This window comes from Arvicola amphibius, chromosome 15, assembly GCF_903992535.2.
Source record: "Arvicola amphibius chromosome 15, mArvAmp1.2, whole genome shotgun sequence".
NCBI classification, from domain to species: domain Eukaryota; kingdom Metazoa; phylum Chordata; class Mammalia; order Rodentia; family Cricetidae; genus Arvicola; species Arvicola amphibius.
In genome coordinates this window covers 50,610,254-50,627,101 of record NC_052061.1, presented here as the reverse complement: position 1 = coordinate 50,627,101, position 16,848 = coordinate 50,610,254, and the positions used below count along the sequence as shown (strand labels likewise).

Sequence of the window (16,848 nt, the reverse complement as noted above, 5' to 3'; positions counted from 1 at the left end):
TTGTTCAATCCTTAGAGAGCTGGGCAATTTTGAAGCAGCCACTGAGAGCTTCCAGAAGGCCCTGCTGCTCAACCAGAACCATGTGCAGACCCTGCAGCTCCGAGGGATGATGCTCTATCACCATGGCAGCCTGCAGGAGGCTCTGAAGAACTTCAAGGTGAGCCTCACCGGCAGACAGCTGTAGCTGGGGTTCTTGCTGGAAGAACCATAAGTACCTGCACATGCCACACACACAAAAAAGAGGAATCTGGGCATGGTGTACTCCTTTAATCCCAGCACTTGGGGGGCAGAGGCAGGCAGCTCTTGGTGAGTTCAAGGCCAGCCTGATCTACATAGCGAGTTCTAGGCCAGCATAGTTGTCTGGATGAGACCCTGTCGAGAAGGGGGTGGGAGAGGGAGAAGGAGGGAGGGGGCTTTGCTTTGGCCTCTAGACTGATTTAGAACTTACATGTAGTTTGGCTCCGCCTGGAAGGAGAGCTTCTGGACTAAAGGAAAAGCTGCCCTAGCCCATGATGCACACTAATGCAGCCTTTTGTCTTCAATGTAGCGTTGCCTTCAGTTGGAACCATACAACGAAGTGTGCCAGTACATGAAGGGGCTGAGCCACGTGGCAATGGGACAGTTTTATGAAGGAATTAAAGCACAAACAAAAGTTATGCTGAACGACCCTCTCCCCGGCCAGAAGGCTAGCCCCGAGTACTTGAGGGTGAAGTATCTCCGAGGTAAGCAGAAAGCAGCAGGAGTTTTCCATTCCATGCCCAGCTGTGGGCATCCTGCTGCTTTGTGAGATGGTGGAGTTAAAGGTGGGCCTCCTGTCTCTAGTGTCTCTTCCTCCTGGAGGTTTCGGGACTAGGGCCTCAGTATCTTCTGAGACAGCCCTGATGTTCTTTCCACCTTACTACAGGTCTTCTAAACCCAGAGCTTGGCCTGAGTAAAAACACAGTTATAGTTGGACGTGAGGTTCTTTGTAGATAGTACGTCTCGTGCCCTCTCACCTCACCGAAGCAGGAAAGTTTCCTGCATGGGGTTTTCGTTGTTGAGAGTTACCTGGCATCTCTCATCTTCATTTCGTTCTGTCACAACCCCCGTATCAGAGAGACCCGGTGTGGTGATAAAAGGAGAAATTCCTGAATTAGTCACAGCCTTGCTTTTTCTCCATGTCTGTCTTCCAGTACACATATTCCTTCCACAGCAACCCCCCACCTCTTCCTGTGTTACACACACTTCTTCATATGTGCATACACACATCTTACATGTGTACACACATCTTGCTATGTACACATACATCTTCCTATATATATATACATATAGACACAACTTTATACACACATCTTTCTGTATATACACACAGACATATACACACTAACACACCTTATGTAGACACACACATCATCCTGTGTACACACACATCTTCCTATACACTTACACACAAATATTTCTACACACACACAAAACACACACCTTCAGATACACTCATATAAACATCTTTTATATACATACACATCTTCCAGTGTACACAGACATACACATCCTCTATGTTCACACATGAATCTTCCTGTATTTGTTTACACACACACACACCTTCCGGTGTGTACATATGTCTTCCAGCACACATGCACATTGTCTTAGGATTTCTATTTCTGTGATAAAACACCATGACCAAAAGCAACTTGTGAGGGAAAGGTTTATTTGCACATTTAGATGTTAGAGTCCATCACTGAAAGAAGTCAGGGCAGGAACCTTGAGGCAAGAATTAAAGCAGAAGCCATGGAGGGACACTGCTTACTGGCTTGCTTCTCGCAGCTTGCTCAGCCTGCTCTCTGAAACACTCAGGACTACCTGCCCAGGGACGGTACCGCTCACAGTGGGCGGGGCTCTTCCACATCAGTCGCCAATCAAGAAAATGCCAAGCAGACTTGCCTACAGGCTGGTGTTATGGTGACATTTTCTCAGTTAAGATTCCTTCTTCCCAGATATTTCTAGGCTTGTGTCAAGTTGACAGAAAACAGCCAGCACATACATACATCTTCCAGCCTGCACACACGTGTATCTTCCAGCAGCACACACGTGTATCCTCCAGCAGTACACACGTGTATCTTCCAGTATGCACATACATTATTTTCCCATTTATTTAGGAAGGTTTTTTGGTGTCTCATAACCACATATTTTGCCTTTGTTTTCATTAGCCCTTGAGAACATTATTGTAAAATAGAAAAAAGATACAATCCATGTATATAATTTTAAGTTAGTAATAGCCATATTAAAACATAAAAGCGTAAGACCTGCAAGATGGCTCAGTGAGTGAAGACAATTGCCACCAAGCCTGTCGACCTGAGTTCAATCTCCAGGACCCACCTGTTGGAAAGAAAAAATTGAATCCCACAGATTGTCCTCAGATTTGCACACACATACTATAGCACACACATGCCAACCCTCAAATAGGTAAAAATGAAAAAATATTTAAATTAATTGAAAGAACAAGTGGGTGGAGTTCATTTTAATGATATATTTTATTTTATTCACTGTATCTAAAATTTTAATTCAGGATAAAATTAATAGAAAACTATTCATTAGACTTTTTAAATTAATTTTTTGGTCTTTCTGAGGTAGCATCCTCATCTTGTAGCCCAAGCTGGCTTAGAACTCATGGTGATCCTCCTGTCTCAGCCTCCTTAGGGATGCTATGGTTTGGGGATGGGGAGACGGCTCACTGGTTAAGAGGACCCAAGTGTGGATCCCAGCAACCACATGTGGCAACTCAGAACGCTTGTACTGAGCTCCAGGAGGATCCAACGTCTCTGTTCGCCAAGGGCACCTGCACTCATATGAATATATCCACATTCAGATACACACACATGTACACACACACACACAAACACATGCATGCACATGCACGCACACACATGCATGCATGCACATATGCACGCACACATGCATACACAATTTTTAAAAATAATCAAAATATTTTTAAAATTTTACATTCCATGATTTTTGCTCTAGGTCTTTAATGTCTGAGTTGTATTTTGCGATCATAGAACATTTCAGTTTGAATGCTAATCTTTTATTAGCCATACTTGATCAGAATTTGAACTTCATAGACATTATAGTTGAAGAAAAATAGATCGATACATGCATGTTGTCCCAAGCTACTGAAGTTTCTAAAAACGGAATCAAGTATCAACAGCCCTGGGTCCACTTCTTGGGCAGCTTGCTCTTCGCACTCCTCCTGGTCCGTCAGAGCTGGTACAGAGAGTGGCACCTGATGGGGCTAAGCACACCCATCAGTTCCTTCCTGCACATCTCTGTAGAGAATGTAGCTGTCAGGTCCTGGTCCATCAGAGCTGGCAGAGCCCAGGCTCAGGCTGGTACTTCCCTCGGAGTTCAGGCTCTGAGACAGAACAGTGAGCTCTTTGGCTCTCTTCGTGGAAAGGTGTTTAAGATGTGGTCAAAAAAGACCCCAGTAGACTGACGTAGACCTGAGCCTTGTGCTTCAAGTCAGTGGCAGGCTTCTGTAGTCCTGTAGCTGTCCTTCAGAACGGCAGCACGGTTCAAAGCATCAGTGTGGTGGCTTGCTCTCACAAAGGCTTCCTTGGCAGTATCTGGGTTTGGCAGCTCCTTTCCTATCTACAGAGTATTCTCGATATCTGCACGCACACCTTGATACGCCCCTGACGGAATATAACATTGACACGGATCTACCGGGCAGCTTCAAGGACCACTGGGCCAAGAACCTGCCTTTTCTCATAGATGGCTACGAAGAGCAGCCAGGCCTGCAGCCTCATATCAAGTAAGTGCTGTGTGGTGTGGCTTCTGAAACCCAGCTGGGAGCTCAGCTTTGTCTGCAGGGATTGGCTCTCAGTGTGCATTCATTCCAGGCGACTTCAGACTCAGGATCCCACTGCTTTAGCCCTGAGTGCTCATCTTTCCTGATCAATAGATGACTCTTGCCCATGTTCCTATTAATTTCTTTTTGTAGTTTGTATGCCACCAACTGTTTCTCTTAGTTGATAAGGTACCTTGAAACTTTCTTACAGAGGTTGCGTTTCTTCTCCTGCTAGCCTGACCTTCTGCACTCATTTTGAGCAGCCTTTACACTTCAGATCCATGGAGGCTTACAGGCAATCTTTAATCAGCATTATTTTTTGCTGGTTGCTGGCAAAACAAATTTTTGCAATTTGAAAGCTTAGCTAGGTGTGGTAGTGCAGTTATAATCCCAGCACTAGTGAGGTGGGGCCGGGAAGCTCGGGCTCAGGGCCAGCTGAGGAACACAGGTTAAAGTTACACTGCTGGGCAGCCACTGTTGCAGTGAGCAAATGCAGATGTGCTGAAGGGCGGTCAGGCACAGAACAGGGCAGAGTAGAGAATCGTTCCCAAACGTCTGGCAGTGCCTGAGAAATCGCTGCAGTTTGACATTTCTATTCTCTTTACAAGAAGGAGGGGGGTGAGTTTTCATGGGAGAGAAGCATGCGGATAGTGTGCCCACCTGCCCTGCAGTGGAGTAAGGTAAACCTTTTAGGAGTTAATGTGACCCCGTGCTGGAGGCATTCTAGGAACACCGCAGACATAACTGCAAGCTCCTCCATTTTCCCCTACACCCCCAGTCTCTCAAACTAAGACCATGGGAATGAAATCCAAACCTCACCTTGAGGACTTCACACAGCAAAGTTGTGAATAAAGACAGAAAATAACTAAATAAAATAAGCTGTCAGCATGAAGAAGAAACAAGAGACTCTGATGAGTCAGATGGGTTTTTAAAATGAAAGGCAGGTTTAGGGTTAGAAGGTATTGTCACTGAAGTAAAGACTTCAGTAATGGGCTAAGCAGGAAGACAGACTTGACTGCGAGGAAAAAGCTCAGCTGGGAGGAAGTGACAAGCAGAGTAGGGTTCAGAGGACACGGAGGGCCTGGAGGAGCAGGCGCACCTGGAATCTAAGGAAAATGGAGAGCAGCAGTGTTTGAAAGAACTGTGGCCAAGAATTTTCCAAAGTTAATTAAGCACATAAGTCTACAGTTGCTTTTTGTTTGTTTGTTTGTTTCTTTGTTCCTTCCTTCCTTCTTTCCTTCCTTCCTTCCTTCCTTCCTTCCTTCCTTTCTTCCTTCCTTCCTTCCTTTCTTTCTTTTTCAGACAAGGTTTCTCTGTATAGCCCTAGCTGTCTTGGAACTAGCTCTGTAGACCAGGCTGGCCTTGAACTCACAGAGATCCACCCGCTTCTGTCTACTGAGTGCAGGGAGTAAAGGCGTGTGCCACCACTGCCCGGTGCATTTTTTTAAATCATCAAAAGAAATCAGGGCAGGAACTCAAGCAGGGCAGGAGCCTGGAGGCAGGAGCTGATACAGAGGCCGTGGAGGAGTGCTGCTTACTGACTTGCTCCCTTGGCTTGCTCAGCCTGCTTTCTTACAGAACCCAGAACCACCAGCCCAGGGGTGACCTCCCCCAAGATTGTCTGGGCCCTCCCCCATAATTCACCAAATAAGAAAATATTCTACAGGCTTGCCTGCAGTCCAGTCTTATGCAGGTGTTTTCTTAACTGAGGCTCCCTCCTCTCAGATGACTTTAGCTTGTGTCACATTGACATGAACTACCCAGCACAGGGGAAGAAAAGGAAAATGGGCTGAAGTCAGTTCACGTCTTGGATAACTGCAATAAATGTCAGTGGAACAAGTATCAGTTCAAAGTCATTGTTGGCCAGGTTTGACCACTTGTTGGAAAAGGCACCGCATACTGTATATCCAGAAAAGTTCATGGAGCAGATGCTGAGAAGAGGGCCTTGGACCCCACCTACGCCACTTACTGACGTGCCGCCTTACATGTGTGATGGGCTGTGGAGCTGGGAGAGCTGCCTGACGCTGTGTGTGTCTTGGCTGAGCTCCAGTGGGGGATGGTGCGGGCATCTGCTGCGTCCTTACCGCACTCCTGGTGCTTCTTGCAGGGATGTGCTGCATCAGAACTTCGAGGGCTACAAGCCTGAAGTCCAGGAGCTGATCTGTGTAGCTGACCGCCTGGGCTCACTGATGCAGTATGAAACACCCGGTTTCCTGCCCAACAAGCGGATACACAGAGGTATTCTCTAGAAATGGACTCATTCTGGCCCAGGAACAGGTCGTCAGGCCACGCTGTCTTTCTTTAGAAGTTGTTAGTTGTTGTGCTTACTCAGCTCTCCACGTGGCCAGAGCAGAAGTGGGTAGTAGCTCACGGTGAGCTGGAGGACGCTGCTGCTCCAGCTGGGCTCTGGGCTCTGGCTGCTATGTAGATGTGGAGCCTGGCCCTTCAGCCATTACTAAAAGTCGGGTTCCTGATCCAGGGCAGTTGTCCCCTTCCTACAGAAGAAAGGAGGAACTTCAGGCTCTCCTTGTTTCTGTAGGAAGCAGTGTGGGCCAACAGCCCACCTTCACCTGATAGGACACCAGAAGCTCAGTCTCGCTGTTTCACAAGACTTCTGGGTCTCTGTGTGGTCACCAAGGCTTGAGAGAAAAGATGAGAACTGGCCCCTGGAAAGGGCTCTGGTGAACTGTCTTGATATTCACCTCCCTTAGCCATGGGCTTGGCCGCGCTGGAAGTCATGCAGGCTGTACATCGCACCTGGACCAACTCGAAGGTTCGCATGAATGGAAAGACAAGGTTGATGCAGTGGAGGGACATGTTCGACATTGCCGTGAAGTGGAGAAGGTAACTAGTGGGCGAGTGAAAAGCAGCATAGAGTGCTCCCGTCAGACCACAGAGTGCTCCCGTCTGACCACAGGGTGTTCCCGTCTGACCACAGGGTGCTCCCATCAGACCACAGAGTGCTCCCATCAGACCACAGGGTGCTCCCGTCTGACCACAGAGTGCTCCCATCAGACCATAGAGTGCTCCCGTCAGACCACAGGGTGCTCCCGTCTGACCACAGGGTGCTCCCATCAGACCATAGAGTGCTCCCGTCAGACCACAGGGTGCTCCCATCAGACCACAGGGTGCTCCCGTCTGACCACAGAGTGCTCCCGTCAGACCACAGAGTGCTCCCGTCAGACCACAGGGTGCTCCCGTCTGACCACAGAGTGCTCCCGTCAGACCATAGAGTGCTCCCGTCTGACCACAGAGTGCTCCCGTCTGACCACAGAGTGCTCCCATCAGACCACAGGGTGCTCCCGTCAGATCATAGAGTGCTCCCGTCTGACCACAGAGTGTTCCCGTCAGATCATAGAGTGCTCCCGTCTGACCACAGAGTGCTCCCATCAGACCACAGGGTGCTCCCATCAGATCATAGAGTGCTCCCGTCAGACCACAGGGTGCTCCCATCAGACCATAGAGTGCTCCCGTCAGACCACAGGGTGCTCCCATCAGACCACAGGGTGCTCCCGTCTGACCACAGGGTGCTCCCGTCTGACCATAGAGTGCTCCCGTCTGACCACAGAGTGCTCCCGTCAGACCACAGGGTGCTCCCATCAGATCATAGAGTGCTCCCGTCTGACCACAGAGTGCTCCCGTCAGATCATAGAGTGCTCCCGTCTGACCACAGAGTGCTCCCGTCAGATCACAGAGTGCTCCCGTCTGACCACAGAGTGCTCCCATCAGACCACAGGGTGCTCCCATCAGACCATAGAGTGCTCCCGTCTGACCACAGAGTGCTCCCATCAGACCACAGGGTGCTCCCGTCAGACCACAGAGTGCTCCCATCAGACCACAGAGTGCTCCCATCAGACCATAGAGTGCTCCCATCAGACCACAGGGTGCTCCCATCAGACCATAGAGTGCTCCCATCAGACCATAGAGTGCTCCCGTCAGACCACAGGTTGCTCCCATCAGACCACAGGGTGCTCCCGTCTGACCACAGAGTGCTCCCATCAGATCATAGAGTGCTCCCGTCAGATCATAGAGTGCTCCCGTCAGATCATAGAGTGCTCCCATCAGACCACAGGGTGCTCCCATCAGACCATAGAGTGCTCCCATCAGACCACAGGGTGCTCCCATCAGACCACAGGGTGCTCCCGTCTGACCACAGAGTGCTCCCATCAGATCATAGAGTGCTCCCGTCAGCTCATAGAGTGCTCCCGTCTGACCATAAAGTGCTCCCGTCAGACCATAGAGTGTGCCCATCTTATCCATAAAATGCTCCCGTCTGACCAAAGAGTGCTCCCTTCAGACCATAGAGTGTTCCCATCAGATCATAGATTGCTCCTGTCAATGTGTCTTTTCTCACCGAGAGGTTTGAATCCACACTTTGCTGACAAAATTGGGCCCTATAAGTTAAAGTAGTGAGTTCTTTTCTCCTCAAGTTTGCCAGAAATCACTTTATCTTCATTCTCTGGAACACACTCAGCTCGTGTTCATGAAACAGGAGTGGGGATTGTATGAGCACAGTGTTTCAGATGGGGTCTTCGGAGTATCCCTGCTCACCTGTGCCTGTCCCCTAAGCTCCAGGCCGCCTCTGGATTTCTAGCTCTCCCATTAGCCCCTTTTCTCATTGTGAGAGGACCCCTGACAGAAAGCAACGTAAGAGAGAAAGAGACTGGGCAGTGGCGGCACACGCCTTTAGTCCCAGCACTCGGGAGGCAGAGGCAGGTGGATCTCTGTGAGTTTGAGGCCAGCCTGGTTCTTGGGGGGGAGAGACAGGGGGAGAGGGCTCAGGGCTTCCATCATGGTGGGAAGGCATGGCAGTAGGAGGCTCACTTTCTCCGTGCTGAGTGTGGGTCCCTGCCCCTGGAATGGTACCAGTTGCATGTAAGGCGGGTCTTCCCCCATCAGTTACTCTCTCTGGAATCTGGTATGTTTCCTAGGATGATATAATGCCCGTCAAATTGACAGATTAGACCAGCCATTACAGCTCATCAGCCTTTGCTGGCTTCTCACTGGTGTGGCCAGGCAGCATCAGAGTGTGCTGGTCTGTGTACTCTTTTTAGAAGTTGGAGCCAGTAAGGGCTCCTTCCTCGCTTTTGCGGAGAGCCATCTTTGGTCTCAGCCCTCATGAGCTCTGTTTCACAGGATCGCTGATCCAGACCAGCCTGTACTGTGGCTGGATCAGATGCCAGCACGAAGTCTCAGCAGAGGTTTCAACAACCATATCAACTTAATCAGGTGGGAACCTTTCGCGCCTTGTTCCTGTTGGTGAAAGAGTGCAGCAATATGAGACGTGCCTCGATGGCCTTGATAGGGAACACACCCTGGTAGCAATGCAGCCACGAGTTTCATGAATCAGCTTAGGAAGTCATTAGATGGAGAACTCAGTATTTGCCATAGTATCCTCATGGGTCTGTTGTGTCCAGGACCCCCCCCAGCTCCACCCTGAGCACTAAGGGTCACCATAGTATCCTCATGGATCTGCTGTGTCTAGGGACCCCCGGCTCCACTCTAAGCACTAAGGGCCAGTCACTGTGGTTGCTCCTTTGTGACAGTCTCTGTATTGTCCGGAGCCCTGCAGTTAGGAACCTGGGTGAATACTTGGCTTTCCTTCCTTTATGGGCTTAGCTACCCCGACAACAGGCATGAACACATACTGAACAGACCCACTTCAAGGATGCTCTTGGCTTTTGCCTGCCATTTAGTAAATATGACTTTAGATGAAATTGGGTCATTTCTAAAATACTTCTAACTCCAGAAACCTGAATCAAGAAAATGTTATTCTGCCTAACACTTGACATTTAAATTTAGGTTTAGTGTAAATGCCTTTTTTTATACTTATCTTTTTAATTTCTAGAAGTCATCTTTCCCCTTTGTAATTGCCTCCTCCCTATTTCTCACAGAATGATTTGTGATTCTCTTAGCTAGATTTAGGTGAATTGTAACTGAGGCCACTGTGTCTCCTTGTGTTCTTGCTGAGTGATGCCCGAGTCACAGGCCCCGTGTCAGGATTTGATGGAGGCAGAAAAGGACTCCCGGTGTAGCCAGTAGCCATGCCTGCACGGTCCCAAGAGAGAGAAGGGGGTCGTACACCAACCCACTGATGAGCTCAGCATGGCAGGAAGCTGTGACCCAGCTAATATAGCTGCCTACGATAGCCATCTATTGTAGCTGCGCCTTCCGGGGAGTCTCGGGGATGGAGGCTGGAACGTGGTGAGCCGTTTGTGGATGGTGAGCAGAGAAGCAACGAGTACAGATATGTACATGTGGAGGGTCGTGGTGGCAGCAGTGACTGAAAAGATTTGTGAGGGAGCTGCAGACTGGGAACAAAGGGAAGGGTTTGAGGTCTGAGAACACGCATAAGAGTTGCAGACCCATGCGACCCCTTCAGGGCTGGAGGGGAATTGCAGGTGCTTTGTGGCGCTGCAGGGCGCTCTGCAGTGGCTCAGCGGTGCCTGGTAAAGTAGCTTCAGAGGGATTCCTTCAGCCTCCAGCTTAGGCCATGGCTGTCCCCTGTTAGCCTGGGAGTGGCAAGTCGGGGGCGGGGGGCGGTTGGAGACTGAAGCGCTCTCCTGGGGAGAGAAGTTCTACTTCAGCCGGAACGTTGGCAAGCGGGTGCTGTGAGCATCGGGACTCAGACTCGGCTGTTGCTAGATGTGAACACCTTCCAGAGCATGCAAAAGAAGGAAAAATGGAGCGGGGGTGCGAGGACCGTGGTGTTTACAGTGAGGGAAGGAAGACTGCTGAAGAGAAGGAGAGGCAGCGGCAGACTACAGACTGCCATACAGAGAGCCAGAGGTGGCGTGTCCACCTACCGTAGCTGCCATCAGCTCTGAACTCCATTTAAGCTGAGGGTTTTCCTTCCCCCGTAAATGAGCTAAGTCCTGGACCCTTTCTTCCAGGACAGGCTCCAAGAGCCCAGGCTTCCTGCTGAGACGGAGCTGGCTTTCTTATACTCTGCCACACTGGTCTCAGCTCCTTGTTTTCAGAATTAACTGATATTTACATTCCTTTGTAAAATGATGTTTAATTTTATCATTTTATTTTTTTTTTAACCTTACAGGGGTCAGGTGATTAATATGAGATACCTGGAATATTTTGAGAAAATACTTCATTTTATTAAAGATAGAATTCTTGTTTATCACGGGTAAGCCTTTGATCCCCCTTCGATATAAAAGATTGATTCCATACGTCTTTTGTATGAATATTTGTGAAATTCGAAAGCTGAGCCACTGGCAGATAAACCGTCTAGCTCAGAAGTTTAAGGTTTCCGTCACCTGCCTGCATCTGTGTGCTGGCTTCAGAGGCTTTTAGCCTGACACTCAGCACTGTGTTAGTCCCCGTTGCCTGCCAAGCCTCTGTCTGTTGGGGACTTCAGTTCTGAGCGGAGAAATCACCAGCCTGGTCTGAGGACAACGTGGAACCCACCAGGGTACTTTGATTTGAGCCACACATACTTCCCACTGCAGACTTGGAACAGGACAGTCAAGGTTTTGCTAAGAAACCTGTGCCTGTACATGGGGTGGATGTGAAGGCAGCGGCCATGCCGACTGTGCTGTTTTCTCTGATCTCCTCCATGTGCAGCCCCACACCTGTATATGTATGTTGGATGTATGTGAAGGCTGCCGGCCATGCCGACCATGCTGTTTTCTCTGATCTCCTCCATTCCCATCTGCAGTTTCACACCTGCACACATATGTGGGATGTATGTGCAGGCTGCCAGCTATGCTGACCGTGCTGCTTTTCCTCTGAACTCCTCCATGTGCAGTCTCACACCTGCACACATATGTGGGGTGAATGTGAAGACTGCTGGCCATGCCAACCGTGCTGCTTTTCTCTGATTTTCTCCATGTACAGCTAGGTCCACACTTGCACACATATGTGGGGTATATGTGAAGGCTGCCGTCCATGCTGTTTTCTCTGATCTCCTCCATTCTCATCTGCATCCTCATACTTGCACACATACTTGGGGTGTATGTGAAGGCTGCTGGCCATGCTGACCGTGCTGCTTTTCCTCTGATCCGTTCTCATCTCCAGCTCTGCACCTGTTAACTAGGATTTGACTTATCTTGCTGCTGCCCAGTTTGGATACTGTTTATCCTCAGTGCCTGATCAGTTTCAAGATCTCTGGGTACTCAGGACCCTTCCATTAAATGGTATTTACACAGTGACATTCACACAAAGCTCACACACATGCTCCCACATTCTTCAGATCATCTGAACGTCCTATGACACCAACACTCAGCCAGTGCTGTGTTGCTTAGGGGGATGCCAAGCAGGAGGAAGGTCTGAACACTTCAGACAGTTTTCTCAGATGTATCATTGATCTGGGTGGATGATCCTGTTAGTGAGGAGCCCTAGGCTGTTCAGGCCAACAGCACAGAGTTGCTGCAGCACCGAGCTGCTGATCCTTAGGAACAGTTGTTTAAAGTTTAAATGAGATCCACTTGTTGCATTTTTACACTAATCTCCATTGCCTCCTCCCTTCTGCTCTCCCCCTCTCTCTTCAAGAGCAAATAATCCAAAGGGCTTGTTGGAAGTCAGGGAAGCTCTGGAAAAGGTACATAAAGTGGAAGACCTTCTTCCAATTATGAAGGTAAGTTTATCATCAGAATCGCAGATGGGACTGGAACAGTGACCTAGCATTCAAGAGCACTGGCTTCTTTTGTCCAGGACCTGGGTTCAATTCCCAACACTCAATATGGTGACTCAGAACTGTCTATTAGTTCAGTTCCAGGGTATCTGACTCCCTCTTCTGACCCAGGCACCAGGCATTCAAGATTCATAGACATACATGCAGACAGATGAAACATACTTACACATAAATACACTGAAAGAAAATATCTCAGGAGGAACTGGGTGAGAAAAGACAGCAACCTAGAGAGAAAACAAAGCACATATTTTAATGTTATGCTGTTTTGAAATTTAATGAAGGATGTCATCCGAAATCCCATCATAAACACATTGTAAACAGTAACCAAAATCAAGTGCAGTGCTGAACCAGACTCAGCCAGAACAGATTCTTGAGGAAGCAGTTGACTCAGGAAACAAAAGGGGCTTGAGAAAAATGTTCAGAACTGGACTTATGGCCACAATCCAGGGCTCCATGTTTCCCTTCCACATGTGGGGGCCCAGGACTGCTATAGTTAGACTGATTCCTGAAAGTAGAGAACCATCAAGGAACCCCACAGCTTCCTTGGAGAATGTTCATGGTGCCATAGGACGGGTGGCCAGCAGCTGTAGAAGAGGAGGAGATGTCCAAGGCAGGGGTGGAGGGGTCCATGTTGCACTGCCAAGTGTCTGCAGGGAGAGCCTGTGGCACAGCAGGGGCTGCTCAGAGAGCCCTCAGCATAGTTGTCTGGATTGCAGAGCTGAGACTAAGCTGTGGCCTTGAAGGTGGGCAATTCCTGTGTGCACCTCCAGCTTCCTTTGGTCCCAGCGGTGACTCCCTGTGAATTATGGTAGAGCACACTAGACCTGTCCTTGATCCCTAACGCTGGGTCAGCAGCAACAGCATGAATTTTATGTCTGCCTTAATTTGAGATACACTCTGAAAGAGTGCAAATGAGATGCACCCCTCTCATAGAAAGTCAGAGCCTGGGAAAGATGTCAGTCACACTGAAAGCTCACAAAAGAGAGTGGGGGAGAGCAAGCTAAAGAGGAAATCCTTAGCTGTGACAGTTGAGAAGGATCTCAGCCGGCTTTTGAAGTCCACCTGCCTTGTGCTAACCTTCAGTATCATGGCAGTTACTCCCATGACTGAGGGTGGCAGGACACGCCATAGAGAAGAACCAGAGCTGCAGTGGGTCAGCTTCCCAGCCGCTTTCCTGTGGAGATGTCAGGTGGAACTTGTGCAGATAGTGGAAAGGAAAGCAGAGTGTACAGAGGGAAGCCCTGTAGCGCCTCGCCAGACGGTGGCAGCATTGTCCGTGTTGTGCTGTCTGTAGGAGCTTGTCCTTTTAGTCAGGTTGTGGATGTGTTGGTCTGTATGCGTTTAAAGTGTCTAGGAAATACGTAGCTTGCTGCTTCCTCTGAAAAATATGGAGTGCATTGGAAGACTTAGAGAAAAGGATATGTGCCCCAGCACATGGCTCACTAGCTAGGGCTGGCCTCACCCCTCACTCGGCCCCTTCCTGGCCCAGGGGTTTGGCCAGGCTTGTTTCTTTTCGTGAGTATGCGTTCTCACCTGGTCTTGTTTGTGGCATACAATAAGTACCTGTACTTCTCTTCTGAGAGCCATTCCCTGAAAGAAAGGTGCCTCCTGCCTCAGTGCAGCTGGCATCCCTGGTAGCCTGCTCTGTCCAGCTGCACCCTGCCCTGAGCCTCCAGCCAGCATTCCTGTGGCCTGGTGTTGGAGAAGCCATTGTCATTGGCTGTGTTACTCCAGGTCCATTCATCCTAGAAAAACATGCACAACACCAAGTAGCCAAAGGAGGAAGTAGGAAGTCATATTTCTAAAGTAAAGGCAGAACCTGTTTACTGCCATTTTGGAATGTCACAAGTCTTAATACAAAGCTGACATCTGAAGCTGGCATCCAGGGTGTTCCTAGGAGACACCAGCTCCTAGGCCAGCTCTCAGGAACTCCTAATAACCCGTGGTCTGCAGAGTTGGAGTATGCAGATAAAACTGCCCTCTAGAGAAGGAATGCTGAGCACCTCTAAGGCCTGCATTTCTGGGGTTGCGCTTGCAGGAACACAAAGTGATTTTTCAGGGTAGGGATGCTGGCATTGCTGCTCTGTTTGTAGGCAAGATTGCTGCCTGCTGAGTTGGGAGGAACAGCTGGCGCAGTGAGCCAGATATTGGCTGGTAGGGGTACCCTACACCTTCCTGCTGGAGTCTCTGCTACTCTGTAGGCTTGTGGGAATTGAGACTGGGGCTCCTGGGGTTTGTGCTCCACCTAAAGAGAGGAGGGGTGTCCAGTCTCTGCCTGCCAAGAGAGAGCACATGGTCTCTCAGTTTGAGTGCCTTAGAAAAACCTAGGGCTGAGTCAGGGTTCGGGACAGATCAGAACTAGATCTGTCTATCTGCAGCCTGTAGGCATATGCAGCCCAGGGTAGCTGTAAATTGCCCAGCTTGTTTGTAGGTGACAGCGTCGTGTTGTAGTGTCAGAGCTACAACTAATATAGATTTTTATTTCCCCTCGAAAGCAGTTCAACACCAAAACGAAGGACGGGTTCACTGTGAACACCAAAGTTCCCAGCCTCAAAGATCAAGGGAAAGAACATGAGGGCTTCACCATCACTATCACCGGAGACAAGTACGTGTGCTCAGGCGTGATGGGGGCTGGTGGGCCCTGTGTGCTCTCGCAGTGTACGTCTGGGCACAGCAGGAAGATACGGATCTGTGCAGGTTCAGGCTGCCATGCAGGGATTGCTGGTGTGTGTATTGCAAGGGTGGTGCTGTCTTAGAGGAAAGTTTGGAGGAACAGATAGCCAAAATTAAGAAAGTGAGCCGGGTGGTGGGGGCACACACCATCAATCCCAGCACCCGGGAGGCAGAGACAGTTGGATCCCCGTGAGTTTGAGGCCAGCCTGGTCCTTGTCGCTTGTGACCTCCTCTTCTGCCCCCACAGCCGCATGTTCTGTTTTGTTTCACAGCCGCTGATTTAGAAGCATTTTAAAAAATATTTTTTCTTTGACAGATTCCTATGTGTTAGTCTTTCTCAATCCTTATTACCTGTTTATCATTATAATTACCTTATTACCTATTGTCATCCTCCAACTATTCCCACTAAAACCTTCTTCCCAGCAAGACCCCTTCCTACTTCATGTTGTGTGAGTGCATGCGTGCATCCCACTGAATTTAGTTAGGACAGACAGACATTCAGGCCTCTGCTCTCATGACACTTTCGGCTTTTCCCCAAGTCTTTCAGATTATCAATCCTCTTCCCTTTTGAACTGTTGCCCAGCTGTGATTGTCCCCAGGCCAAGTCACCCCCCCCCCCTTCTTCCTGCTAGAGGACTGGAGAACTAGAAGGTTCTGCTGATGACACCGTGGTAGCCCGTGCTGCATGAGCTGACCCTCACAGAGCCGCGGTGTTGCTGCGCAGCAGTAGCTGTGTGTGAGCCTCCCACACCTCCTGCTCCCGGTTATGGCAAGGTGGCTGGGGCGTGATGCCAGCCCAGAGCACACCTGTTTTAGTAGCCCAGCACACTGGGCAGACACCGCACGCACGTGCGCACACACATCACACACACACACTTCACACACACGCATCACACACCACTTCCTGTTCGGACTGTTTAATCCATGCCTTTGACAGTGCTGCTGATGTTTACAGGGTTGGCAATATCCTGTTTTCTGTGGAGACTCAAACCACAGAAGAGCGGACACAGCTGTACCATGCGGAAATCGATGCCCTCTATAAAGATCTGACGGCGAAAGGAAAAGTGCTGATCCTCTCCTCGGAATTCGGGGTAGGTTCTGCTTTGTCTCATTTTCTATTCCTGGAGGGGAAGAGGGAGGGAGGGAGGGAGGGAGGGAGGGAGGGAGGGAGAGAGATTTTGCTGAGGCTGGAGCCCAGAACTCCACACACACTAGGCAGGTGCCCTGCTGCTGAGCCACACCCCACCCCAAACCCCTCCCCTGTTTTCCTAGACTGTATATCTTATGCTGAAATTAAACGTAATTGTCTCAACCTCTTTTTTATAGTCCTATGGGGCAAAAAAAAATCTGGGATTTAAGAAGCACAGTAACGGGGGATGGCACACTTGGCCGTTTGTATTGTTAGCTGCGTTAGCGCAAGTTTAGGGTCAGGAGAGATTTACCCAGATTGGCCGTGGTGAAAGCGGTCTGTATCTCACCCTCCTCCTGTATTCTTCCCTACATTATGGTCGCGGCTTAGTGTGAGACTGTTGTCTTAACAGCCGAATTGACAGGATTCAGGATTACCTAGGAGGCACCTCTGGCTGCATCTGTAGCGTGTTCCCAGAGAGGCTAACTAGGAAGGAAGGCCCACCCTGGTGTGGACTGGGTCCCTGGGCTGAATCACGGAGAGGGGAGTGACCTAAGCACCGGCGTGTGCTCTGCTTCC

The 16,848-nt window shown here is 49.5% G+C and overlaps 1 protein-coding gene across 7 annotated transcripts in view; it reads left to right on the top strand.

The window, feature by feature from the left end:
- The window catches only part of Ttc13 (tetratricopeptide repeat domain 13), a 59,885-nt gene that overhangs the window by 38,759 nt on the left and 4,278 nt on the right, over positions 1-16,848 (top strand). For 4 of the 7 annotated variants that reach the window (XM_038312579.1, XM_038312577.1, XM_038312576.1 and 1 more), the window contains 10 exons: positions 16-157; positions 548-722; positions 3,631-3,787; positions 5,931-6,061; positions 6,535-6,667; positions 8,960-9,052; positions 10,878-10,961; positions 12,326-12,410; positions 14,963-15,072; positions 16,096-16,231. In XM_038312579.1, coding sequence (XP_038168507.1) covers positions 16-157; positions 548-722; positions 3,631-3,787; positions 5,931-6,061; positions 6,535-6,667; positions 8,960-9,052; positions 10,878-10,961; positions 12,326-12,410; positions 14,963-15,072; positions 16,096-16,231 — 1,246 coding nt within the window. The remainder of the gene's footprint in view (positions 1-15; positions 158-547; positions 723-3,630; positions 3,788-5,930; positions 6,062-6,534; positions 6,668-8,959; positions 9,053-10,877; positions 10,962-12,325; positions 12,411-14,962; positions 15,073-16,095; positions 16,232-16,848) is intronic. The other 3 variants (XM_038312580.1, XM_038312578.1, XM_038312575.1) reach the window with 1 other exon arrangement.